Source organism: Anolis carolinensis, chromosome 4 (assembly GCF_035594765.1).
Source record: "Anolis carolinensis isolate JA03-04 chromosome 4, rAnoCar3.1.pri, whole genome shotgun sequence".
Classification (NCBI taxonomy): domain Eukaryota; kingdom Metazoa; phylum Chordata; class Lepidosauria; order Squamata; family Dactyloidae; genus Anolis; species Anolis carolinensis.
Genome location: NC_085844.1, coordinates 190,409,028 through 190,436,099, shown reverse-complemented (window position 1 = coordinate 190,436,099; position 27,072 = coordinate 190,409,028). Strand labels below are relative to the sequence as shown.

Below are 27,072 nucleotides of genomic sequence, written 5' to 3'. Positions count from 1 at the left end.
ACAAGCGCTTGCAATAGTTAAATAAACTTATGTGCCAGGAAGTCCAGCCCCTAGCAGGCCCAGACAAGTTATGCAGGAAGAGATGTTGCCTCCTTCTCACCCTGTCGTGGAGATGAAAGGAAAACGAATAGTTCTGTGATGAAGTAATTAAGATCTGTGGAGGAAATCAAGAAAATGGTTCCTCCATCAAAGAACCAAGGCAGACTCTGCTTCTTGGACACTTTCACTTTATTTCTTTCAAGCCACAATGTTCACCACTTGTGTCAGCTATAGTAAAGGAAGACTGAATACAAATCCATCCATATGGAAAATCAAAAAAATAGCACCACACAAAAATGGAGTGTCATCTTCATGTTTTTAATTTATTTACTCTTTTCCCTCTCAAAACTAGAACTCAAGATGGCTTACAAATTCAGTATTTAATATGCTGAATGGAATAAGACACAAGGCAGTGTTTCCCTCAGGGAAATATGGAGTTTAAAAAGTCCATGGTGGTGGTGGTGGTTATTGTGTGCCTTCAAGTATGGAAAACCTAAGATGAACCTATCATGGAAGAGTGGTTGACAAGATTTGTTCAGAAGCTGAGAGAGTGAGGCTTACCAAAGGCCATCCAGTGGGTTTCTATGGCAGACCAGGAATTTGAACCCAGGTTTCTGGCATTCAAACTACTATATCACAGTGGCTCTCTACAAAAGTCCATAGGAAGAGTATTTTCAAAAGTTAAGTTTTTTCTCTGAGGCAGTGAGCGTGAGGTTTTGCATCTGTGGAAACAATGATTCACACAGCCCAGGAACTGGACATCCTGAGTCAATTAAAGCACTTCTGCCTCTGAAAAGAAATGACCCTTTGATCTAATGTCAGATCCCATGTTCAGGAGAGCTGGTCATGAACAGTTGCTCCTAGTTTTCTGGTTGTGTTTGCTCATTTGATTTTAATTTCAGATATCAGCTAACAAACATGAATATGAAATACAGGGAGACACAGTAAGGAAAAGACTAGCTGGATACTGCTTAGCAAAATTAGCTGCATCTCGAAGTTATTTGCATAGCTGCTTCAGATGTCATGGGTGGCCAGTCTCTATTGCAAGTATCAAGGTGTTATAGAAATGCATGGAAAAGAGCAGAAGGGCAGTGTATGTATGTGGAGATAACACAGAAGTAGACTGAGATTGCCCACCTGTCCCCCCCCCCCCCCATGGTACATTGCCGTTTGTGGTGGTACAGTGGTCTAAAAGCACAACTTTGTATGGATTCAGGGTCTGCATGTGTATGGTAGCACACATTCAAGCAGTAAATCTCATACTTTTAAACTTTATTTACTTCCATAAACAAAAATAGTCTAATAATGTGACATAGTGGTTTGAATGTTGGGCTAAAACTCCTAGATTGTTGTCATGTGCCTTCAAACTGTTTACAACTTATGGCAACCCTAATGTGACCCTAGCCATGGGGTTTTCTTGGCAAAAAAATTGTTGCTGTTGCCTTTCTCTAAGGCTGACTTGCCCAAGGTCACCCAGTGGGTCTTCATGGCTGAACAGGGATTCGAATTCTGGCCTGCAGACTTTTGGTCCAATGCTCAAACTATACACCTCATCAGCACTCCAAGATGCCAGGTTTCCAGTCACTACTCAGCTATGGAACCTCAAAGGTGAGCAAGTCATGTTCCCTCAAATTTAGAGGAGACAATGGCATATCTCTTAATACATCTTGCCTAAGAAAGCTCTATGGCACCAGTGGCCAACCTGTGTCACTCCAAATGTTTGGGACTCCAGCTCCCAGAAGCTCTGGCCAGCGTGTCCAATGGTCAGGAATTCTGGGAGCCGAAGTCCAAAACACCTGGAGGACCAAAGATTGGACAGCAGTACTCCATGGAATCGACCTGAGGGCTCAGAATTGCAAATTTGCTATGCTGCCTGTTCAGGAAACCCCACCACTACCTTCACATATAAACCCACTCCAACCCAATTATTTTTTTTTAAAGTTCAAAATGTATAACATATAGGGAATGAAAATTATGTGGAATTGTACTGTCAGTCAAGATGCCCAGGTGTTCTTTTATGCTTTCATAGGGAATTCTTTGATCTCTGCTGTTTTTTTCTTGAACTGTGAATTTATTTGCAGGGAGAAGGGGAAGTGTCAATGTTGAAAATCTAAATTAAATATTTGAGAGTTGCATTTAATGCTATGGATCATGTCGGCTACGAGTGCTGGGTGTTGTATTCCAAAATATCCGAAGAGTGCTAGGTTGCAGAAAGGTGGCTTAGAGCAAATGAACAATCTGCCTCAAATGCAGCTGCTTGTCTTTACAAAACAGAAGGCTTTACTCAACCAGTGAAAGGTTCCAAAGGGAATACACACTAAAGAGGTTTATGGATGTATTCTTTATACAGACACCAGTGTGAGAGAGTAAATCTTTTGGGCCCTATTTTTTCCCTCCTGTCAAGAACTGTTCATATGAAAAAACATGCTGTAAGTCAGCTGGTTTTTATGCTGAGGGTATTGTTACTCCAGTATATAGTAACATCTTTCTCTTTCCCTCTCCCATGATATTTTTTGACCCTAGTATAAAGCACCTGGCCTTGTCTGTTGAAGATGTAAGAGTGGGAGGGCGTCTGGGATTAGGGATTGTGGAACATCTTCATTTGCAGAGAGAAGGCTGTTCTCCAATCTGACATCCTGCCTTGAAAAGAATACCAGCCATTAGCATTGTCAGATCAACTAAGTTGTTTTAGCTTTCCTTTATTTTCCTTTCTTTTTAAACAGAGATGAGTTGGCTGCAAGGGCATTTCAGCTAGCTTCAGCCACCACCATCTGGTCTGTTAAAATAAGTCTGGCCTGCCTCTCCGCCCCATCTCCCCTCCCCAGCCTCCTCCGGTTGGGAGGGATGGGGAGGAGGGAAAAGAGAGCTCCCAGCTGCTCTGACGTTGGAGTTTAGATTGGCCACAGCTGGCCTGTAAAATGTGGTGCAAACACTCTTCTGCTTCAAATTAGCTTGAGGACATTGGGAAGTGCTGTTTTAAAAAGCCAGAGCTCCTTAAAATACCCAGTGAGGTTGCATGGCCAATGTTGCAAATTCAAACCCAAAACTCTTTGAGAAAAGTTCTATGTCTTTGTTTTGAAAAGTTTCTTTATATACACATACAAACACATGTATGTGGGAAGGCAGATGATCCTTGAAAAATCAAGAACAATTTGGTCATTTGGAAGAGCTTTGATGGAGTGCTGTGAGTCTGGTCAAGAAGCATTCTAGATTGCCAGCTTGGCCTTCGTCAATGACCAACATGGGTTAGACAGACAGTGAGAGTCACCACTTACTTCCATGCTAGATTTCAGTATATCTCCAGTTTGGATTCTGAATGCACAAGAGACATGGTTCAGTTCCATGTTCTTTTGCCATTAGTGCTGAGTTTTCTAGGTTATCACTGACATTGGTGGTCCATGGACCAGTGCCTGTCTGCAACCCATTGGCTGCTGGTCCAGGTTTTCTTTTCAATATCTATGCTAATGAAGCAATGATTTGACACTTGAGTTAAAAATGCTGGTCCATCACATTGAATATATTTTGTTTAATGAATAAACTGCAAGGGCCCTGACACAGCCTGTTCAGGCTGGCTTGGGCTCTTCACTTCAACAACTGTTGCACTAGTGCCATCTCCTGGTAAAATGTCATTGATACTGGAATAATGCTTTGGATGTTTTCTACATTGAGGATGTAAAGGGATAATTCTAACGTCCTAGAGATTGGCCTTTGATATGCTACCAAATGTGGGCCAAAACTCTTAACATTCTTCATGTTTTCTCTTTGCTTTCTGTGTTTTAGGTCGCAATGAATTGATAGCAAGGTACATCAAGCTGCGAACAGGGAAAACAAGAACAAGAAAGCAGGTAAAATGTGTTTTATGCTCCTCCTCTTTAATAAAAGTGTGATACTGAAAATGAGAAAATTGTCCTGTTGAAAGTACACATGTGAATGCATGCAAGTGCATGCGTGTTTATGTGTGTCTGCATGCTCCATTATTATAAATTGGTTCACCCTTGAAGTGGATTGGGGCATAGTAGGTTACAGCCTATGGCTTTAAGGTTTCTTTTTCTGGTTCTGTTAGTAGCTAATGTTTTCTTTTCTTTGATATGGTGGTATCAAACAAAGATGAAACATTGTTATGATAATTTCATCTATTAGATATTAATATTTTTGGAACTTTGATTGGAGGCCACTGCATAAAGCCAAGGAATCTCTAGTCAAAAACATCTTTCCCAAATTCTTTGCTGCATTACAAGAATTTGGAAATGTCACATATTTAAAAATCATATTTCATATGTTAAATGGAATACAGGAGTCATGCAGATTTGAATTGTTTCCCACAGTAAATCTGCTGATTTATTTATCATCATTCACCCTATATAAGCCCCTATCCAGAACAATGACTTGTTAATACCATTCCAATGGGCAGGTTAAAAGGACGCCTGGTCCAGGTATACTTTTCAAAAGCAGAAGGCTGATAGGGAAAACCATTCAGAAGTGATTGCTGCATCCTTATCTCTTCTCTGCAGCAGATACCGCTTGAATGTAGAGAGGCGAAGGACATGTGTCTTGCATGAGCACTACTGTCCTGATTACATTTCCCTTTGTCTTCCTCTGTTGTAAAATTGATTTCTTTTTCCTTTAGTATTGGAGTGTGTGTGTTAAATCCTTAATAATTGTTAAATACAAACAGCTTTAATCTTCCTCATTAATTCATTTGGATACCATGTGCCCAAAAGGAAAGGATCTGATTAAACCAGAGATCCTCAAGCATCCTCCAAATTTATTGGACTTCAACTTCCAAAAACTTCAGTGGCTTTGGCCAATGATCAGGGATTCTGAGAGCTGAAATCTGAAACACCTGGAAGACCAGAGTCTGGAAAATACTAGATTAGACAAATACCAGATCATGAACATAACGGTGTTTTGTTCCTGTCAGCAGATAAAATGTATGTGATTCTGTTGATTTAAATTCACATGCACCAATAAAAAGAGAAAGCCCCTTACGGTTAAAAAAAAAAAAAAAAAGGTGGGACAGCAGCCAGGTAGAAAACAACATGAGGTTTTCATTTCCATTTTAAGATTTTATGTCAGGAAAAAAATGAAGTGTAAAGCAGTAATGAATGATGAGCTATAATGAAGGCTGTAGCTTCTCCTTCTGTGAATGATGGAAGCTGATGCGCAAAAGGCTGATATTTAGGTGAACACTGCATCTTAAAAGCTTCTTTGTTTCATCTTGGGTTGGGTAATTTTTAATATATTTTTGTATAGCAGTCCCTATGCTTCTGATGATTCAGTCTTAGTAAACAACTGAAAGCATAGAAAATAAAATAATGGGTGAAGGATGGATGGATGCTCTACTGCATTTATCCATTATGCAGTTCTCTTGCTTGGCCATGAAGATTAGATCCACTGAATGAGTTTAATCTGAACTTTGAGGGAAAAACAACAATCTGGGACATGCAAACTTCCAGGTAGTAATGGTGCGTGTTTCTCTTGTACATTCAGCACACTCCTGCTCTGCAGTCTCCACGTTCTGTATACATTTTTGGTGATTTAGGAATACGTGGAACAGTTGGCAGGAGATCAAACAAAACCTAATCTGCACTTTCTATTTTCAAAAGAGGTATGGAAAATATGGTCAAGCTCCTGCTCCACCCAAATATGAAAGAGGAATTCGGGGATTTTAGGGTTCCATGGTGGGGAACTGTAGAATTTCAATTATCATGAATTGAATGATATTTTAATGAAAGTTGTAATATGCCAGGAGAAGCAAAATGTTTTCTAAGTATCCATATAGCAAGATCTCATCAACTCCCTTTCTTTGAGTCTGGATTGTTTCTTTCCTTGGCACAAAGAAGTTTTGAACAGCAAGGCCATATCTTTGTTGGTTTCTGTAGGGACCAATACTGACTTGATGAAAAGAGTATTTTGCAGATTCAGTTTTTATGGAGTTTACATATATGTTTTTGCCCACATGCCCCCTTTAAGTTTTGCAGCCCCTACAACTTTCTGTCAGAACACACTTCATTAGCAATTCCCGTCATTAGAAATGCATGGACGAAGTCCATTCGAGGGGCCAAAATAATGAATTAGAGTAGATGCCTGCTTACTAACCAAGGAGGAAAGTCTCCATTGGCTGTCTCTAGCAAATACCAAAGTTGGTGCAAGTCTCTGGTCTCCTCACAAATTTGAAAAGAGCAATTAAAAGATTCAAATTGTATTTTGATAATACAGTACTTTAGGTTTCCTGTATAGCTTTTTTTCAGGAGGTGGTTTTAAACCAATTTCTGTATGAACAGTGTTTCTATTCAAAATAGTAATTGATTTTTCAAAGCCATGGTCTAGCTAATAGACCATTTCTGCTCTGCAGAACTGGGTCAGGGCTTTAAATGCAATGAGCCCACCATATATTTGTTCTTAGTGGTTAATGGTAGAAAGCACCTGTGTAAATATCACAGTGCCTGGAGCTAGAAGGGTTTATGATAAAGAGTTCTGTCTAAGGAAGTTTCAGGCTTCTCTGTTCAAAACTGGATTCCACAGTGTTTTATAACTCATGTGGTTGCAGTAAATATGGTTATGGTTTTGTGGTAGGAAGAAATAGACATGTGCAATACTGATGGGGGTTATGACCCTACTGCAGTATTTATCTTTGCCTTTACCTCTGAAGGCAGTTTTGCAAAGACCTGAAATATTTTTCTGTTTCAATATCGACATTTGAGAACCTAGAGGGCAATTACAAAGATAATTTGAAGCCTAGATGGAAACAATTTTCAGCATTTGCTGTCTGGGTTGTATGAAGGGCACCAACTCAACTAGCTAGACAGTTGTCTAATAGAACTAAATAAACACATCTGGATTTGTATATTTGTGGTGAACAATACAATCCTTAAGCTGCAACATTTTATATTGGAAGTACCTGCAATCCAACGTTCAAGGTGTGAGTGGTTCATGAAACTCAGATGAACAGAAGTGTCTTAGGAGTTTCTGCAAGACGGTAATGCTGTTCTCAAGGATAATGGCCCCAAATGTTACATACTAAGCTTAGATCTGCCTTGGACTATAGCAGTTTTCTTCCATTTGATCTATCAGCACAGAATATCATTTGTTTTCAGAGTTATTACTATTCCTGGAGCCTCAGCTGGCTTTGGTGACCAGTGTATGTCACCTGGGAATCACTGTTATCATGCAGAGCAGTGTGGGATCATGTCTTCATTCTGTTTGTGTTTTCCTTTTTGAATGGCTTGGCGGGGCCTAGGTGTCTAGCCATATACAGGTTCTAGCTCGGAAGAAGGTGCGAGAGTACCAGGTTGGCATTAAGGTACGTTGGAGCGCCTGCCCATGCATCCGTGGTGTGTGAGCATGGGCAGCCCCCTCTCCTTCCTTTCCTTTCCTCTGGTTGACGGCTCTGCTGTTTTTCCCCTCTCCTTCTGCTTTTCTCTCTGCAGGTCTCTAGCCACTTGCAGGTTCTAGCCAGACGGAAATCTCGCGAGATTCAGTCCAAGCTGAAGGTACGCGCTTCCCCGGCTTTCCTACTTTTGAGCCATGGCCATGCTGGCGACTAACACACTGCGCTCTGTGGTTGCTGCTCTTTTCCTTTTATGTCTTTGCTCCCCTCCCTTTGTTCCTGGGACCAGGCATGTTCAAAGTCCTGCTGAGGGAAAAGAGAGCTGCAAGGGGGGGAAAAGTCATAGAGCACCTCTGCTTGGCAGAATCTATGTAGGAGTGCTGCCACAAAACAGTCCTGTGCCTCTCTTCCAAGACAGTGCAGTCATCCCAGTTCAGGACATAATTGCACTGAAGAGGATGAAAGCGTGCATTTCCAGTTATAGCTGGTGTTCACAGATTGGTGGACAGCAAATAAAAGCTTAAAAGTATCTACTGCTACTCTCATTCCATATATCAGTCTTCGGTATTCCTCTCTGTGCAAGGGAAATTAAACCAGATTACCAGTGGCCATGAGACAATAGTAAAAACTGCCACTCTTGCTTAGTAGGAAGGTACCTCCAGAAAAGGGAATGAAGCACTCTTTCTTCCCCTCAAATCATTATTATTTTGGGGGTAAAGTCTCTACAAAGTTGAAAAACTTAAATGCCATCTCACTAACTGCCATTGTATTTGCAAGATTGATTAATTTTTTATAGTAGTACTGTTTTAGTCAGTACTCCAAGGCTGCAATTTCAAAGCTGGGTAACAGACCCAAAACATGACAGAATACATAAAAATCTATTCTTCAGAAAAACATTTCCATATACAAAAATCCAAAGTTGTTTATGTGTGTGTGAGAGAGAGAGAGAGAGAGAGAGAGAGAGAGAGAGAGAGAGAGAGAGAGAGAGAGAGAGAGATATATATATATATATATATATATATATGGCGAAGTCTTGTGGTATGGAAAATAAAGTATTGAGGAATTGGTGGTAGTTAAGGTAAAGAGTAAAGGTTTTCCCCTGACATTAAGTCCAGTCGTGTCTGACTCTGGGGTCTGGTGCTCATCTTGAGTCTACACTGCCATATAATCTAGTTGAAATCAGATAATCTGTATTTTATAGGCAGTGTGGAAGAGGCCTGATTGAAGTGGCCCTGGGCTGAGTGGGTTGCTAGGAGACCAAGTGGGTGGAGCTTAGCCTTCTAACTGGCAGCAATTGGATAAAAACAATTATTCATCTCCCTCTAATTAGGACTTTATATTTCTTTTCTTTTTGTTGTATGAACGTAGAGGCATGGGTGAGGGGTTGTGCTGCCAAGTTTAGTGTTTCTGGGATGTGTAGTTTTGTTGTTTTGTCCTAGGCCAAAATTTCATTACCCTTTTATTTATATAGATATTCTGATTGTTAGATTGCTTTTGTTAGTAAGCAAGGTTTCAGTATAAAGTTGTCTATGTGCCTCTGTGATGGTTCAACTTTACCTAAGCCGGTGTAGCAAAAGTGAGCTCAGAGTCTCTTGTGTGTTACATGAACTGAAAAATGTGGCTGTTCTTAGTATCTGGTAAGATATTTATTTGGTCAAGAAAGCACATCTAAGAGGATAATTTGGTTAGAATGCAAATAAAGAACTGAAGATGACCATCCTCTGTTATAAATATCCTTATGCAGATTCACATTACTCAGAGCAAGTTTATGGGACCAGGAGCCAAGGAAGTTGAGCAGGGATAAAAACTTGAGAGCTTTTATCCTGTGATTGCCTTTCCTTTCCTTCTATAGTTGGCTTTCCTTTTCTTCTTTCTTCTGTAACTCGAGATTGGCTAACCTTTCCTATAACCCTTTCCTTTGTGTGTTTGTGAATTGTGTGTAAAAGGTACACACAGGGAGTGGGTGTCTTAAGGGAGGGTGACATGGTGGAGGTGTTTCAACCTTACATTGATTGTTTCTTTGTTGTCATCATCTGATATGTGCATTGGAAAGTACCTAATATTCCGACACTGTAAACTGTGCCCATTATTCAATTCAAAATACCTTTCCTTTCTAAAGTTCACAAGGCCGCAACTGCAATTAACAGATTGCAGCTGTAGTGAATACTCTATGGGTTAGAGACTTTCCTTACTTTCTGCCCCCAAGTAACCCACAAGCAGATTAAGTTGCCTACATACATTACCCAAAATTCAGTACAGCATAATACAATCTCACGTTTACAAAGCACAGCAAATACACAATTCTAGGGATGTCATGCTAGACAGTTGATACTAATTAACTGTGGTTAGTTTTTTTTAATGCTCCAAAAAGCCACAGTATATATGGCACTTTTAATATTTTAATATTTGTATTCCAGGAGACCTTGGGCAAGTCACACATTCTTAGCCTTGGAATGCATCTTTCCAAGAAAACTCTGGGATGGGGTTATTATAAATTGGAGTGAAGACATTTAGCAATAAATCATTTCTTAAAAAGGGTGAGGTACTGGTAGGTTTTCCCTAGTGCTGTATGCATAACAAAATGTCTTACCAGCTACTTCCTATAACTCCAGGTATGCCCAAAATAAAAGAGCAGCAGTCAACATTAAGAAAAAGCACAAATTTTATTCAGCCTGAATTCTTAAATCACTTGCATTCAGCCTAACCCATCTTACAGGCATGTTGTGAAGATAAAATAGGGTATGTATTTAGGCTCCCTGAGCTCTTTGGAGGAAGTGTGGAATAAAATGTATTAAAAGACCTAATTCATTATTATTATTATTTTTAAAAAGTGTAGCTGTTACTTTTAAACTGTTATTAAAACTGCAACTTAAAATCACTATATACTTAATAGAAATACAACAAGCCCTACTAGCAAACTTCCAGTCTGATTCAGGATGAGTCACAGAAAAGAAGAAAGGAAAGGAGGATCAGCCAAATAAGCCAAGTTGAAAAAATAATTGTGTGGCTGTAGCTATCCCATAATATCCAGTTCTGTTAAAGATAGCACTATTAGGGTGATATATTGAAGAGAGTGCTCAAAAACAGGTTCCCTATTTCTCACCATACTGTGCTGTTATCAGAGGAACTTTTTAAAAAATTATATATCCATAAATTCTCTCTTCTTTCGGCAACCTCCTTTCTTACTTAACATAATTTAGCCTAGTGTCTGTTTGCTTTTTAAAATCTGTTTCCAAGTAGAGGATCCCTTTAGGACCACCTTTGTCTTTAATGGAAGAGCTAAAGATAAAATGAAAAGAATGTTGGCCCAAGCGCTTTTCTCCATGCAGGCTTAGACCTGTACAAATTAGCTCTCCACAAATACCTAATTACACAGGTATTCCTCTTATTCTGCCTGACTACTCTGACAGATATTTGCGCACAGACCAAAAACCTACAGATGTTCATGTGCCACAGCACATTAGTACTGTTCTGTGCAGTTATACTTGTACATACCATTGTCAGAGTGTGCATTAGTGTCACTAAAAAATTATCATCCATGGCCAGTACTGATTCACCTATATAGAACCACCAAACAAATTGGTCTGTTCCATTTTTCTGACTTCAGGCACAGTCCCCTTGATTTATTAAGATGAAGTCATGATTTGCCAAGATTAGTTTCGTGCTGTTCACTTCTTGTTCCTCATTCCTCTTGAGCTGTAGAATCAGTCTCGCTCAGACAACCTTTATATAGCAAATGAAACCTGACATTCTTTGATGTGCTGAAGATCATTTCTGTTGAAAGCTGTTATGTACAGGCTCCATTCTTCAGTGCCCAATGTAATGGCAAAAAGTTCTAACAATTTTTCCCCTTTTTTCCCATTTCACACAGGCTATGAACTTGGTGAGTACTATTCAGTTTTGTCTCTCTTCCATTAATTCTCTGAGTAAGGTGTAACCATGGAAAAGATCTATTGGGTAGAAATGCATCTCTTTCTGAAACCAAATGATAAGCAAAGTAACTGGAACTGACATATTAATATCCAGACAGTTCCCGAGTGACAAATATCCGACTTGCAAAGACTCCTAGTTAAGAATAGGGGTGAAACAACAGAAAGTGAGAGAAATCTATCCCAGGAAGATAAATTCACTCCTAGAAGAGTTATTATGGGAAAAAGATCTCTCCACTGAAGGCTTATCACCCACCCTTGTTTTCACAAGCCAATTTTTTAAAAACTCAACTATCACAGGGACAGAAAGTGAGGTGAAATCTTCTGAACAGGAGCACAGATAACTAAAGAAATACCACAGGGGTGATAATCCTTCCCTATGCTATCCAAACTATATCTATCTATCTGGAATTAGACTTTAAAATTACTTTTTTTGATTTACATACTAATTCAACTTAAGAACAAACCCACAGAACCTAACTTGTTCGTAACTTGGGGAGTACCTGTATGTCAAGTATTTTCTGAAGTAATTGAGCACTGCTTAGCCTAAACACCACCATGGGTGCTGGTATTCCACTTCTCTGAATTCCAGTTTAAAAAATAATATCCTCCAGGATTAGGAGAATGCTTGAAAACTGAGCTTTAAGAATAATAGTAGCAAAACTCTAACCAGAAACAATGTGTCAGAGTAGTTCATTGCTAGTGTGAATCCACTAACAAATGTTGCGTAATCAGATGAATACTATGCTACTACACCCACCCCCCCCCCCCCCAAGAAGTCAGTAATTCAGTAACTCTGTTTCTCTCCCATTCTATATTGAAGGATCAGGTCTCGAAGGACAAGGCTCTGCAGAGTATGGCTTCCATGTCATCAGCACAGATTGTATCTGCCAGTGTCTTGCAGAACAAGCTCAGCCCCCCTCCTCCACTCCCTCAGGCTGTCTTTTCTGCTACTCCCAGGGTAAGAGATGCTCCAGTCATAATGTCAGCTGCTTCTGTCATGGAGAGAGTAGTGCTAAGTGTGGTTCATAAAGTTATCGAATTGGAAGAGAACCACAAGAGCTATCCAACTCAACACCCTGCTAGGCAAAAACACAATCAAAGCACTTCTGACAGATAGCCTCTGACCTCTCTTTAAAAACTTTCAGAGAAGGAGCTCCACCACACTCCAAGGCAGTGTATTCCACTGTTGAATGCCTCTCATTATCAGGAAGGTCTTCCTAAAGTTTAGATGGAATATCCTTTCCTGCAGTTTGAATCTATTGCTCCATGTCACTGGAGCAATAGAAAACAAACTTGCTCCCTTCTCAATATATCTCAAGCAGAGATTCTGAAACAATGATCTGTTTCTTAATTTGACAATGAAGTGCTAACTGATAAGCTTTGTTTAGAACAGTGGTTTTCAACCTGTGAGTCCCCAGCTGTTTTGGCCTATAGCTTCCAAAAATCCCAGCCAGTTTACCAGTTGTTAGGATTTCTGGGAGTTGAAGGACAAAACATCTGGGGACCCACAAGTTGAGAACCATTGGTTTAGAAGTATTTAAATGTGTCTTTTCATTTTGTGTTCTGCATCCAGCATGCATCAACTCTGTCTGATTCTCTTGAACCCCACACATATATTTTTACATTGTTATTGTTACCATGTCATTGCTACTGTAATTTTAAAGAGCCAGTATATAGAATAAGTTTTAATGTTTATATTGTAAAGTGCATATTGTAGTTTTAAAGATTGTATATTATTTGATGACATGGCCTATGGCTGGTACAATAAACAATTCATCCATACACATTTTTGCTTTTTTACAAATTAGAATCTTTCCCCTCTAGTTTATGTTCCTTTCAACCCACACATGATAGCTTTGTTCAGCCCCTCCATACTCAGACCCTCATCTAATCCTCCTTACCTTTCTCATACACTAACCTCTTTTGTGGAGAATTTGATCCAACTCTTTTCCTTAATGAGGAAGTGCACTGATTTGGTGTGAAACACCAGCTCATCTATTCCTAGCTCATCTTAGCCTTGTAGAGAAAATATTTGTAAGCTTTTCTACTTTATGAAATAGGCTAACCATCACTGACTTATAATAACAAGATCAACCTCTTTGAGACACATTGTCTTGAACAGAACAAACTGTGGAGTCCTTTGTTAGGAATGCTAACATTTTGTGTGTTGGTTATGTTTTTGCAGTTTTGGAGTGGACCTATCCCAGGACAGTCTGGACCTTCTCAGGAGTAAGTAAAACCTTAGGTAGTTCTTTCTTGAACATGACTTTTCAGGAGCAAATTGCTTAGAATGTGGAGTTACATAGCAGAGAAGTTGGAGGAAGATAATAACAGTGTGTTTCCAAAATGTTTTACAGAGGATGATGCCAAATCTCTTATCTCTTTTTGAGCAAGTTATCCTTTTATGCTCACTTTCCCAAAATTCCATGTTCTTTGGGTTTTTTTTCCAAAATAGGGGATGATGCAAGTGGAAGGAGGGAGGACAAAATGTGATTGTATATAATTTTGAATTGCCACTCTCAGTGTGCCTTTCAATTGGCTATGCATGCTAGAGGCACTGAGTATTACAGTCTGATTGGAGTATCACACTTTGCCTACCCATAATGGCACAATTGAACATGAAGATTGTTCTAACCGAAGTATCATGTTTGTTTAAATATTTCTCCATGTAAACATGACATTCCATTTTCAAAATCCAAATACAGAGAGATGCTCAGTGACAAGGTTCTTCTATGTCGCAGTAAGCTTTTGACATAGCACAATATTCAGTAGCAGATTGGGATGCCTTTAAACAGATGGTATCCACAACTGCTCTCCGTATAAGAGTCGGGCTGAAACAGAGCAATCATGAACGTACTCTAGCTTTTTGTTCCCATGGTTCCCACCAGGTGGCAATATTAGGGGTAGGCAGGTACAGCAGGTCCAGGAGCCCATCTTTGTCCCCTTATTGTACCATACTGTTTGGGTGCCATTTTCAGTTGATAGCTGATGGTCATTGAGGAGACTTGGAGAGATGGGTTTTAAAGGCTATCCACATTTTTTTTTGCTTTATCCAAGAGCAGCAATTCACCATTTTCACACCAAAATGAAAAACTCAGATTTGAAGAAGAGGTCTGCTTAATTTCTAGTGGGCATGAGCTTTGACTTGATGTGCAACATGAATATATTAGATGAAAGTTTGCCCACTGAGACTAACTTGTTTAATACTATTTTGTTTTCCAGCATTAAACCTTTTGCACAACCAGCCTACCCCATCCAGCCACCCATGCCTCCATCACTAGCCAGTAAGTTGTACTCAACTGTTTTCTCTAGCTAACTCTTGATGTATCTAGGCAAGAAACAAAGTTCAGTAGCTGTTGTCACAAGATTAGTTATTCTCATTTTGCTCCAAATTAGTTATTTTCATTTTGCTCCAGATAGTTATCCTCACTGTGCTACCCTGCTTCTATTCTTAAGCTTTACCAAAAAAAAAAAAAAAAAAAGTAAGTAAGGAAGGAACATCCCATTAGCTTAACTGCATGGTTAACAGCTTTGCATTGCCTGGGATATATATGCATGGAATTGTGTGGGATCCAAATTCTGTGTGTTTTCACAGCCAGCAAAAAGAGTGACAGTATCTAAAAGATGGGATGTGGGTGGAAGATCAGACTAGTGGCAGAAATTATGCAGTTCATTAGGAAACTTGTCTGTCTTGATACTCTTTTGCCAAAGCTTCCTGATGTGCTTTGCTCAGAGAACTTTCAGCAAGGGTAGGATGTTGACTGCTGGAAATTTAAGTTATGTATTATTTAGGGTACATAGTGTGTTCCATCCTTCTGGTTCATCAGGGATTTGCAGTTCCTTCTCAGTTCCACCTCTTTGTTTTCAAGTAGCCTTGGTAATTAGCACAGATGAGCTTAATCCATTTCACTTTTGCTGTTGCCTGTATGTACAAAAACCCAGAGCATTTTGCATAAAAGAAATGTACAATTCAAACTACAATCTGAGAGAGGCTGGCTGCATTGCAATTCTCATCAGATGAATAATGAAGAATGTAGTCCAGGGTTGCTTGGAAGGATATGCACTTGAACCAGATGGGAATCTAATTGGTTTCTCCTTGCTTCTGAAGTTGATACTATCCTTATAATGCTCAGAAATATTGCAGTGTTTCCTTCTTTCAGGCTACGAGCCCTTGGCTCCTCTCCCACCTGCTGCCTCGGCTGTGCCAGTCTGGCAGGACCGCACCATTGCCTCTACCAAGCTGCGGCTCCTTGAGTATTCAGCATTCATGGAAGTGCAGCGTGACCCTGAAACGGTAACTCTTAAGAAAAAATGTTTGACTGCTGTCCACATGGACTGGCTAAATGTGTGTGGCTGCATTTGTCTGCTTTTAAGAAGTGATTTGTGTTGACTACTATCTTTGTGATTATGTTTTGGGTTTTTTTTTTACCATTTTCTATTAATTGTATATAGTACTACACAAAATTATACAAGCATTCAAGACATTTTCCATTGGTAAAACAAATTTCCATCATTTTCCCTCTTTCTCCCCCCTCCTCTCGGAACAGTTTACAAATTTTGCTGTACTTAATATGATTGTTCGATCATCAAAGATCAACAACCTTTGTGATTGTGTGAAGACTGAACTTCCCTCTTACTAGCTCTGTCTCGCTCCCTTTTAAAAAAGGTGCTTAAGACACGAATTCTTACTATTACTACCATGCTGCTTTGCACAATGTAGCATGTTACTCTGACTTCTTTTGAAGTTCTCATGTCTATATGGTGGTGATTAGCAATTAAAAAATTCAAATAAATTCAACCTATTCTTAAATTTCCTATTGCAGAATTAGCAGCTATATCACTTTTATAATGACTTAATTTTGGAGGTAGGAAATGATACAATCTGTTCCCACATGTTTGCGTTTCATGTTCCCTCTCCATCCCACTACAGTATAGCAAGCACCTCTTTGTGCATATTGGACAGACGAATCCCTCATACAGTGACCCATTGCTGGAAGCAGTGGACATCCGCCAGATCTATGACAAGTTCCCTGAGAAGAAAGGTGGCCTGAAGGAACTTTATGAGAGGGGACCTCAGAACTCCTTTTTCCTTGTCAAATTCTGGGTAAGAAACATGCAGGTTGAAGTGTTTGAAAATCCTTGTTGGGCATTTCTTCACCATATGACAGAGCAAGCAGTTAGGCAGAAGGATTTTGCTGGGTTTGGTTCCTGTACTTTAATTCAAATGTAGGTGATAGTGGGTATGGGTTGTACTATCTGATGCAGGCCTTTTTGGAGGTTTTGTGGTGGATATAGTTTTGCCCACTTTTGTATGCTAAAGCAGAATTAGCTCAGTACCTGTAGAGAAAATGTTACGAAATAACTTCACTAAAAATCTTTCTGCAAAACCATGGTATTTTCTTGTGACTATTCAGGTCCTACAAAAATACATACTTCAATCATGCACTTTCCATGCTTAATATTGCCACATAGTTGTTGGTTTCTCTCCAATGAATCTAAGAACATGGTGGTTTCACTATGGAATGTATTCTGAACAACTTTAGTTCATCTTCTCAGCTCTTGATTTAAAATATTTGAACTGCTGTGGTTCAATTAATAACACCTAGCTGCTTCTAATATATTTTGACTATTCAGCTGCGGATTTGAAGGAGGAGAATTTAGGCTTTGCAAATTTTGAATCCCCCTTATCCACGTTGGCTTTTCAGTGAATGCACCCCAGTGTTTTGATTATCTTGATGCAAAAACTTTCTAATCTGTAGATCTATAGCTAGCTAGATATAGATAGGCAGATCTTTCTAATCTATAGTTGAAGTCTAACACCTCTTTCCTACCTTTGCTACAGGCGGATCTGAACAGCACCATTCAGGATGGCCCTGGTGCTTTTTATGGCGTAAGCAGTCAATATAGCAGTGCAGAAAACATGACCATCACAGTCTCCACGAAGGTGTGCTCCTTTGGGAAGCAAGTTGTCGAAAAGGTGGAGGTGAGTCCTTTTCTTCCTTCCTCTTTGGGTCTAACAGAAGGAAGAGAAGCTGAGCCACATACTGGTTAATATGGGATTGGATGGATTGCATTACATTACAAGTCTGGAGAAATTTAAAGTCTAAAGATGCATTCAAATTTTTGATTCCAGTAGGTTCATATGTTAAGTTATACTGTATGTAGTGCTACATTATTGAACTTCAAATAAGTGAATTCTCTAATCAACATGATATTGTTTATGTTTAGGGATTTAGGAATTTTAATTAATGTTTTGGGCTCTGATCCTCTTTATTTGGGGACTTTTTCTGAACCAGATTAGTGTGTTGTTTTCTTTCATTGAATACTTATTTTCTCTATTTTTCTTCAACCTTCCTTACATGCAAATCTAAATATTACAAATAGATGCATATCATATTTCTTGGGGAAGCTTTTAAGTTTTTTTATGTCTTTCTGCAGACTGAATTTGCACGGATGGAGAATGGAAGGTGTGTGTACCGAATCCATCGATCTCCTATGTGCGAGTATATGATCAACTTCATCCATAAACTGAAACACCTCCCAGAAAAGTACATGATGAACAGTGTCCTGGAGAATTTCACCATCTTGCAGGTAAAGAATCTGCTTCCTTTCCTTCTATTCTGTAACCTTCTCCATCCTTCCCCTTCTTCCTCCTCCAGCTTATATTGCTGATGTGTCTTATTTACACATAGCAGTATTTTTATACAAGTTAATACTGTTTGATATTCGTTTGGTTTTCAGGATCAGGGTGGGATTTTATGGCCTTCAAATTGCTATTTTCTCTCTCTTCTCACTGTTTTTCCTTCTCACGGTGCTAGATACATCATTAGTTTTTCCCTCCTAAAAATCATGGATTAGTATTTGTCATTTTTTCTTTAATTCGAAATTGTGAGACTACATAGCAAGCTTGTGTGTAATTTATTTTGAGAATAAGAAGAGTGTTCCGTTTTAAAAGATAAACTCCTTATTTTTTCAGTCTCAGAATCATTTTACTTTTATTCTTGTATCTGTGAACTCTCAAGAGAGCTTCAGTTGTAGAGCAGTTGAGAAATTTAATAACTAACTAATTAAATAAATATTATCCTAGTTTTCTACTTTGCCTTGCAACTCTGTATGTATGTTGTATGGGTTGTGATGAGAATAATCTACATCTTTCCCCTTATTGAGAGACAGTGAAGAGAGGGGAAAAAGTAAGACCTGGGGGGGGGGGGGGATAATTGTTCCAGCTCTATGTGATATATACATGTATCCTTGTCAGTTGTCATAATATGCATGTATATTGTATGTATATTGTACTCCAGTTGCTGTGCCTGAGCTTTCAGCATAGTATGAGAAGGGGCTGAAAGCCAGCTTTCTTATCTCTTGTTTAAGCTGATCCTACCATTAAGTAGACTGAGGTGGCAAGGTGAGGCAGCAGATTTTATTTTTTGTATTATTATATTAATTGAGTTTAAACAAATAGGCTTGATGTAGGAAAAGCTTGGGTACATTTCTGCAGTCTGTTTTTGTTTAAAAGTTTAAAAAAAAAACCATGTAATTTCTGTGATCTCATTAATCTGACTTTCTCTTCAACCTTCCCTAATCTCTGTGTGTTTTGTTCCTCTTACCTCAGGTTGTTACAAACAGAGATACCCAGGAAACATTGCTCTGTATAGCCTTTGTTTTTGAGGTGTCCACCAGTGAGCATGGGGCCCAGCATCATGTGTACAAGTTGGTCAAAGACTGAAGGCTCTTCTGGGATAAGCAAGAAATTTAAGGAAGAGAGAAGCCTCGTCTGAGAAGCCACCAGTATAGGATGCCTTGACAAAAGTCTTTTTAAAATGAACAACAAAAAAGCAATGCCAAATAAAAACTGTTTTCACAATCAGATGTTTTCTACTTATGAACAATAAAAACAATAAGAAAAAAGGATCACAGAAAAGCATAGCATGGATGGAGAAATATCTTAGAGATGGAGAGAAAACTGTTGCTTGGGACTGTGTCATCAGTATTTCAGGAGACATCAGTGCCAAAGCCCGGTACCCCTTGATGCCTTTCTCACCACACAGCACTGTAAAAGGATGAAATGAAACTGCCAGCCTCTTCTTAATCTCTGGATGTGCCTATATTTTCCATGTCAAGATCAGGATTTTATCCTTGAAACCTTTGGTGCCTTTCATCTGCAGAAAAGAGTTGCATGGGCCTGCTGAAGATGTCTTCTGAGAAAACGATGGGAAATTAGATGCTGCCTTGTAACAGATCCTATTCTGTTTTTAATACTGACAAAGATAAATATTTTTTTTGTTTTTATTTCTCAGTCACTTGCTACAATTAGTGTGCAGAACCAATATAGGGAACTAACAGATTGTGTCTTTTTGTGGCACCTACCCACTGGTTAAATACATGTGGGTTTGGTTCCAAAATAACCTGGGCATTTTTTTTAAGTTGCAGTAACTACTGCATTTCCCCAAAGCTCTAATGCGGAAGCGCGTCAGTTGTTGATTATGGTAGGAGTACGGCAATGTTGCATCCATGTCTCAGGTATTCAAAAAATAGATGGGAATATGCTACAGGAGTGTGTGTGTCTGTACGTTGTGTACCCTAAGGAGAAAAGAGTGAATTTAAAGGCTTCTGTTTGACATAATAAGAGGTTTGAGTATGTATTAGGACGAAGACTGTGCGGTGAACTGGAGGGAAGCAGTTCCCAACGTTTTGAATTATGCAACCTGCCAATTAGCAGGCTGACAATTGGAGGGCCATGACATGTCTGTCTTGAGAAATATCTTCACTTGCTTAGGTCACGTAGCTTGGATTTTCCCTCCCTAAAAATCTAGGGAATTTTAACCAGCTCTTAGAGAAGTATTTTTAAAACGTCTGTCATGTCAAAAACAATTTGGGAAAAGCTTAGACCAAAGTCTTTGATGCCTGGACATTGTTTTGATAAGGTATTAGTTTTTCCTCTGCTTTTCTCCTCATTTGCTATGGTCAGGATGTAAACATTGGGACACATGTCTTTCCCTGTATTGTGCACCATGCCCTTGTGGAGACTGCTAGAACCAAAGTGAAAATTGAGTACTCTGGCAGTTCAAACTCAGGGAGGTGTTGAAAGAGGGAATGCAGTACAACTCAATATAAAATAATGCTTTGTCATTAGGAAACTGTACTGTTTGCTGTTTGAAATGTTGGGAAAGTTTCTGTGTATGGGATAAGAGTAACAACAAGCTCCTCTACATCAAATATCAAATCTCACAGTGTGGGCTTTATCGTTTAGATTGGTGCTTTTGGGAATCCTGTTACATGAATAGTGTCACGATTTCAGTACCTGCACTCCATGGCTCTTCCAGGCCTTGAGCCCATAGCTTTCAACTATAATTTGTCTAAATGCTAACTTGTCACTATATGAATAATAGAGGAACTAACAGAATGTAAACTTTGTGCCTTTTTGTACCATTGAGCTTTTCTCATTTTGTCTTTCCGCTTTTTCCTTCGGTACACTGTATTTTAGTTGGTTGGTTTTCATTAGAAGTTTCTTCTTGTGCTGTCTTTTTTCAGTCCAGGGATGAACTTCTTTCTGTTGAGGGCTTTTTTTCCTTGTAGGTAATATGGCTTTTACCACATATTAACGTTGGGATAGGGCCGGAGTCAAAAGTATGGGTTAGGTGGGCACTACCTTTTTTCTTTCTCTCTCTTCCCCTTCTTTTTCTCTCTTTTTTTATAGTCTGTCCTCTTCTGAATCCAGTCAAGCTGATGATCCCTCATGTACTGCTCTGTTAAGACTCCTGGAGTAGTATCTGAATTAATAGACTTAGTCAATGAGAGCTTATGCTACCAACTTTGTTCTCTCCGTTAGTCTCTAAGGTCTTCTTGCATACTGATTTTCCAGACTAACATGGCTATGTTTTAATTAAATCCCTAAAGTGATTCTTATTGGGATGCCTCAAAGCATATGTTTGGGGCAGTGGGGAGTGCAATAAATTTTGAGAAACGGGAGGAAGAATACGTGGCTGCCACTAAAATGCAGAGAATTACACCGATTCTGCGTCTTTGATATCTGTCTAGTTTTAAATGGAACCTCCTTTAAGGTGTTATACGGAGAAATTTCATCACCAGACTAATTTTAATTTTGGCATTAGATGTGTAGAATCCCACCTTATACAGGAGAAGCACACACAGAGATGGGGACTTGCAAGAATATTAACAAGAGATGGGTTGTGACTGTTCAGAAGCAGAAAGTTGAGTTCTTATCATTTTAACATGAAGTTCAGGTTAAATCCAAGACATCTCCTCTTCACATTTTTTTTGCTTTGTTATTCTGTTTTTGTTTTTGCCTTAACTTTTCTGAATTGTTTGTCTTCTTAAAGTAGGAGGTGAAGTCATGGAAACCTCATAAAGTCTTCATGCTCTACTTTTCATAACTGACTTGGGCCTCACCTTCAGTGTGGGCCTGTATCACCACTGCATTATTGACATAGCACCCATGTTGTGATTAAAATGGCAGTTACTTATTACCTGAAGGGCCAGGTACAAAGGCAATGGATAATCGAAACCCTGATCAGCAGACTATGAATGAGCGTAAGAGCTTTTGGACTATTGTTTTGGTGCAGCGTGTAGCTATGAAGTGGCACTACAATGACAACTGACAAAATAGTTTTTCAAAATATTGAAGGACATTTAAAATTAATGTTAAGAATTTTACCTGTGAAGTGTTTTTAACTGATGCCACCCAAGGACTTTTGGGAAGCTCCATTAGAACATTGCAATGAACACTCATTTCTTGTTATGTTGAGACCCCAAGGTGCTCAACTGATGGAACGGTACATGGAGACTGGGAGCGTATGCAGGTCTCAAATTGCTCAGGAGCAGTACACTTAGAGCAGTCTTTCGGAATGAGTAAAGTTACTACAAGTTCAGAAAGAACCAGTAAGCTAAATTCAGAGGGACATCTTCTTTGCTTCCTGTCAACAGTATTTTAATCTTGGTGCACCATCCTTCTTGGCAAATTTGATATGGTCGTGTGTGATGCTTTTGGTAAATTGATCTTTCACACAATATATATAAAATGCCACAGCCTTCCCCCCTAAGTATTATTCTTAGGATGAATAGGCTGCCCAGTAAAAGCCAGCTTGAAATTCAGGTACGTTTTCTAACCCCTGGGCATTTGGGGAGAGGTACAGCATCTTTGGAGTCAAAGCAGGAAGGAGTATAGTCAAAAGGTGTCAGGATGTTGAATATCTTATGATTGCTGTCAGAATCTCTGTAAGGTCAGGAATTCTGGCTAATTTATATGTAGCATGTTTATTTTCATTCCTAGATCAAAAATTCTGGGAATTAAGGTTTAAACTTCCCCCCGTTTTCCTTAGTCCATGTACAATAAAATACCTGTTTTCTACTAAAATACCTTTTAAAGAAAGGTGCATAAGACTTCAGCGTATGTGTGTGGAGAGTGGAACAGGACCTTAGTCTTGCCTAACCACAACTGTCTTTATATAAAACCTGGTTTTGTTTTGTTTGTTTTTTGTTTGGTTTTTTTTTGCATTTTATCCACAACCTTCCACCTGGCTAGAGCTTTCAGAATGAACATCCTCTTAAACTGGACTACATTACATTTCTCATCCTTTCCTTTTGGTTTCTTCTATGCCATACTACTCTTTGTGTTTGTGCAACATGAAGTTCAAGTCCATCCCCAGCCTTCCTGTTGCAAAATTTCTTGCACCTTTTCACCTTAGGTTTGCAGGGACACAAACCACTCCTCATTTGGTGTCCCTAAGAGAATGGCAGCAAGGCTAAGGAAAATACTGGTTTCGTGAATCCTCTTAGGTGAACATAATACAGGTACACAAAACTCAATAACCAACCCCCACCCCCCACATCCCATGTATTTATGAATTTCACATGAAGTACTGTTTTATTTTTTTAAAGACTTTGTAAAGCTTACCAGGGTTATGGTCACCTTTTTTAGAGCTCTGTCAGTCCACAGTGTAAAACCATTTTTATGTATTATATTTTGTGTATTTTTTAATCCAGCTGTGATGGGTTGTATCATATATTGTTGTGTTTACTGTATGTCCATCTCCCAGTAGATGAGACAGTGAAGCTTCTAGAAAGCTATGGTCTGCTGAATACTATTAAACTTATTTGTTCATGGGTTGGCTCAAAAACCTTCTTGTGTCCATACTTTTGTTTTCTCTCATTTGCAAATGATTCCACCAGCAATAAGAACTTGCAAGTTGACTTGGTCATATGGAGATTTAGGTTAGCACTACTCTGAGTACAACTAAATCAAGATCGAACCATAGGGCCATAATATTCTGTCCCACAACATTCTTGGCAACAATGTGGCTATTCTACATGTCTGCAACCTTAAGCAGAGGAGGACAAATAGCAAATACAACTGAACTGGTACTAGATTTACTAACAAATATTCTACAGTAATAATTATTTTAGTCTGTTGCACCAGAAACAGCAGGGAGTCTTGTAATGCCTTAAAAATCAACATCTTTCTTTTGGTGCAAGCATTTGTGAATTAGAGGCCACACCATCTGAACAATAAAGTGCAATCTTCAGTTGTGAGTCTATGTATATTGTGTGTGTGTGTGTGTGTCAGGATGTGACTGAATGGAATTCTAGATCATCAAATCAGAACGAAATGCCGGAAGTATAACTACTTAAAAGCTTAACAGTGACTATGTTGCTTGATGATGTGTTTTTGAAAGTACCAACATTCTGGCACTGGTAGATAAACGTGATAATGAAACTGTTGAGTCCTGATTCTACTCAAAGATGATTTCCCCCCCCCTGGAGAATTGGCCATCCACAATACCATTGCCCAGGGAATGTTTGATGATTTACCATCCTGTGGGAGGCTTCTCTCATGTGCCCCATGGGGAGCTAGAGCTGACAGACAGGAGCTCACACCGCTCCCCGGATTCGAAACGCTGACCTTTCGGTCAGCAGTTTTACTGGCACAAGGGTTTAACCCACTGCGCCACTGGGGGCTCCTCAAAGATGATAAAACAGCTCAAATTGTAGTCTAGTGAATATATGCAACAATCTGCTTTTGAAGCTGCTTTATTTAAGCATAACCACTTTAAAGTCAATGTCAGTGTGTAATGTGAAACTAAAATGTCCTCTTACATTTCTGCATGTTGTACATAAAATGTTGAATTTTATCAAATGACCCATATATCTCGTCGGAAGATGAACAAGCATATGAAGTCACAAAACATATACTATGAAATGACAGAAAAGCAGCTAGTTTGGAAATAATGAGGAGAAGAGATAGGAGAAGCCAACCAAGTGATATCACATTACTGCTGGCAGAAGGTAGGAGCTGGGAACTTAGCAGAATTAGGAACTATTGGTGGGAGAATCACTGTGGCAGGTAAACTGGAAGTGGGATGCATATGGCATTATGTGATCGGGACTGTCACCAAAGGTGATAGTCCAGCTGCAAAGATGGTTTGCTTGCCTTGTGCAAAGTTTTTAGGGTGTGATGATGTTCAGAGCCTTTAAGGGTGTCCCAAGATTGCTGTTTTTACTGCCATATGTTTTTTTTTAATTCAAGCTGCAAAGAAGTGAAGAAGATAGGCACACAATAGTCTCTTCCCGTTATTTTTTCTCTTTTTAGCACACCCTTTCTTGCCAGTTCCCAAAACGGAAGTAGCAAATATTACACAACTGTACTCTGTTTGTATGTGTGTATTTTCATGTTGCCTCTTGACATATGCCAACCCCATTAATTTAATTAATTTATGGCAAGCCCATTAATCAGGGTTTTTTTAGGCAAGGAATCCTCAAAGGTGGTTTTTCCAGTTCCTTCCTCTAAAATACAGCCTACAGCACCTGGGATTCATTGGTGCTCTGCCTTCCAAGTACTAACTAGAGTTGATCCTGTTTAGTGTCTAAGATCAGAGGGGATTTGGTGCCTTTAAGGGATGTAGGTCTCTTGTTAATTGAAGTATGCATGTATTTACTTGTGACCTTGGGAAACTCTGGTCACAGAGGAGCAGAAAATATTTACAAGGTAATAAGCAAAATTACATTGGAGAAGGAAAACCTGAAACTCAAGATGCCTTTACTTGAATAAAGGAAACTTTGCATGTTAATGACAAACACCTAATTATTTTGCCTGGTAATAGCCAACACCTAATCGTTATGCTGTTGCAGCTGCAGAATGGAGAAAAAAAGAGTTGCACAGAACTCTGTAGTAGAGCAATACAAGCAATATTTCATTATGTCATGTGTTGTTTCTTTAGTTAATGAAGTCATATGAACTTTCCTTTTACAAATAACACAATTCCTAGCAATTGTTTCCTTTTGTAACAGTGTTTAAACATTCTCATTACTTTTGAGAGTGAATACTTTAGGAGCATTTTGAAGGGGTATGTTTGGCTAATTTCTTATTTTTTAGATTTTTCTTCCTGGAAATAAATTACAAATGTACATTGCATGTGTGTGCATGCACACTGTGTACATGCATGCATACACAATGCTAACATTAACATGTCCTCCTCTGTCGAAGCAGGAGAATCCTTTTGAAATGACACAAAAATTATTTTTAAAGATAACTTTTCCAAGCACCAGTGTTACACACTGGATCTCATTTGTAGTTGGTTAATGGCATAAGACACTACATTTATACACAGGCCTGTCTTACTGTTTTATTGTTTTATTGCAAACAATCTAGGAATTACTTTTTAAATGAGCTGTTCCTAAATTATATGGCTAAGATTATTATCTTTACATAATTGTATCCAATACTTATATCACAGAAAAAATTAATAAAGGTAAAGTTTTTGTAAAAAATAGAAATTAACCAAAAAAATCAGAAATTTTTTCTCAATCAGGATGGAAATGACAAATATTTAGAAAAATAAGAGATTACCTCCTGGGCACACAGAAGACTGGGTGATTTGGAAGGTGCTGAACAAACTGCGCTCTGGCACCACGAGATGCAGAGCCAACCTTAAGAAATGGGGCTACAATGTGGAGTCCACGACATGTGAGTGCGGAGAAGAGCAAACCACAGACCACTTACTACAATGCAGTCTGAGACCTGCCACATGCACAATGGAGGACCTTCTCACAGTGACACCAGAGGCACTCCAAGTGGCTAGCTTCTGGTCAAAGGACATTTAGTATAATGCCAAGTTTAACTTTGTGTTTTTAAATACATTATAACTGCACCTTCAATTTGCTTCTGAAACAATAAATAAATAAGGACATTTTTCCTGGTGTTTCTTTTCTTGCAATTTGAATCCATTGCTGTATGTCCTAGGACCTCAATACCACCCACAGGAACCCACATTTCAATACCACCCACAGGAACACCCACTCTTTAATGTCACTAGAACTCTAAAACGGGAATCTGATAATTCCCACCCCATATTAAAATAAGCACCTTTAGCAATTTCTCTACAAACTGGGAGCTCTGAAGATGATTGCTCCCTGACTCCAAAATCTGTTTCTACACACTTTAAAAACAGTTTAAAGATGGACCCACACGGAGAACTGCCAGAAGTAGTCTTGCATTGTATAATTGTGTGTGTGTGTGATGAGGTTCCTAGTCTCCAACGCAGCAGAAAACAAGTTTGCTCCTCCTCATTGTGATATTCTATCAAATATTTAAACATGGCTATCATGTTCCCTCTCGGTCTTCTTTTCTCCAAACTAAAAATCCCAGCTTCCTCATAGGGCTTGGTTTATTCTGGTTGTCCTTCTCTGGAGACATTCATGAACTGAACACAGTGTTATTCCAGGTGAGGCATGACCAAACAGAATAGAGTGGGAAAA

At 39.1% G+C, this 27,072-nt stretch overlaps 1 protein-coding gene across 3 annotated transcripts in view; it reads left to right on the top strand.

Annotated features, from left to right (window-relative positions):
• tead3 (TEA domain transcription factor 3) overlaps positions 1 to 23,438 on the top strand; it is a 100,661-nt gene extending 77,223 nt beyond the window's left edge. The window contains exons 3-14 of one of the 3 annotated variants that reach the window (XM_008109787.3): positions 3,820 to 3,884; positions 7,280 to 7,342; positions 7,470 to 7,532; positions 11,241 to 11,252; positions 12,122 to 12,259; positions 13,487 to 13,530; positions 14,524 to 14,585; positions 15,462 to 15,595; positions 16,232 to 16,405; positions 17,144 to 17,284; positions 17,740 to 17,892; positions 18,914 to 23,438. In XM_008109787.3, the coding sequence (XP_008107994.1) occupies positions 3,820 to 3,884; positions 7,280 to 7,342; positions 7,470 to 7,532; positions 11,241 to 11,252; positions 12,122 to 12,259; positions 13,487 to 13,530; positions 14,524 to 14,585; positions 15,462 to 15,595; positions 16,232 to 16,405; positions 17,144 to 17,284; positions 17,740 to 17,892; positions 18,914 to 19,027 (1,163 nt within the window). In that variant the 3' untranslated portion in view covers positions 19,028 to 23,438. The remainder of the gene's footprint in view (positions 1 to 3,819; positions 3,885 to 7,279; positions 7,343 to 7,469; positions 7,533 to 11,240; positions 11,253 to 12,121; positions 12,260 to 13,486; positions 13,531 to 14,523; positions 14,586 to 15,461; positions 15,596 to 16,231; positions 16,406 to 17,143; positions 17,285 to 17,739; positions 17,893 to 18,913) is intronic. The other 2 variants (XM_008109788.3, XM_008109789.3) reach the window with 2 other exon arrangements.
• The last annotated feature ends 3,634 nt before the right edge of the window (positions 23,439 to 27,072 follow it).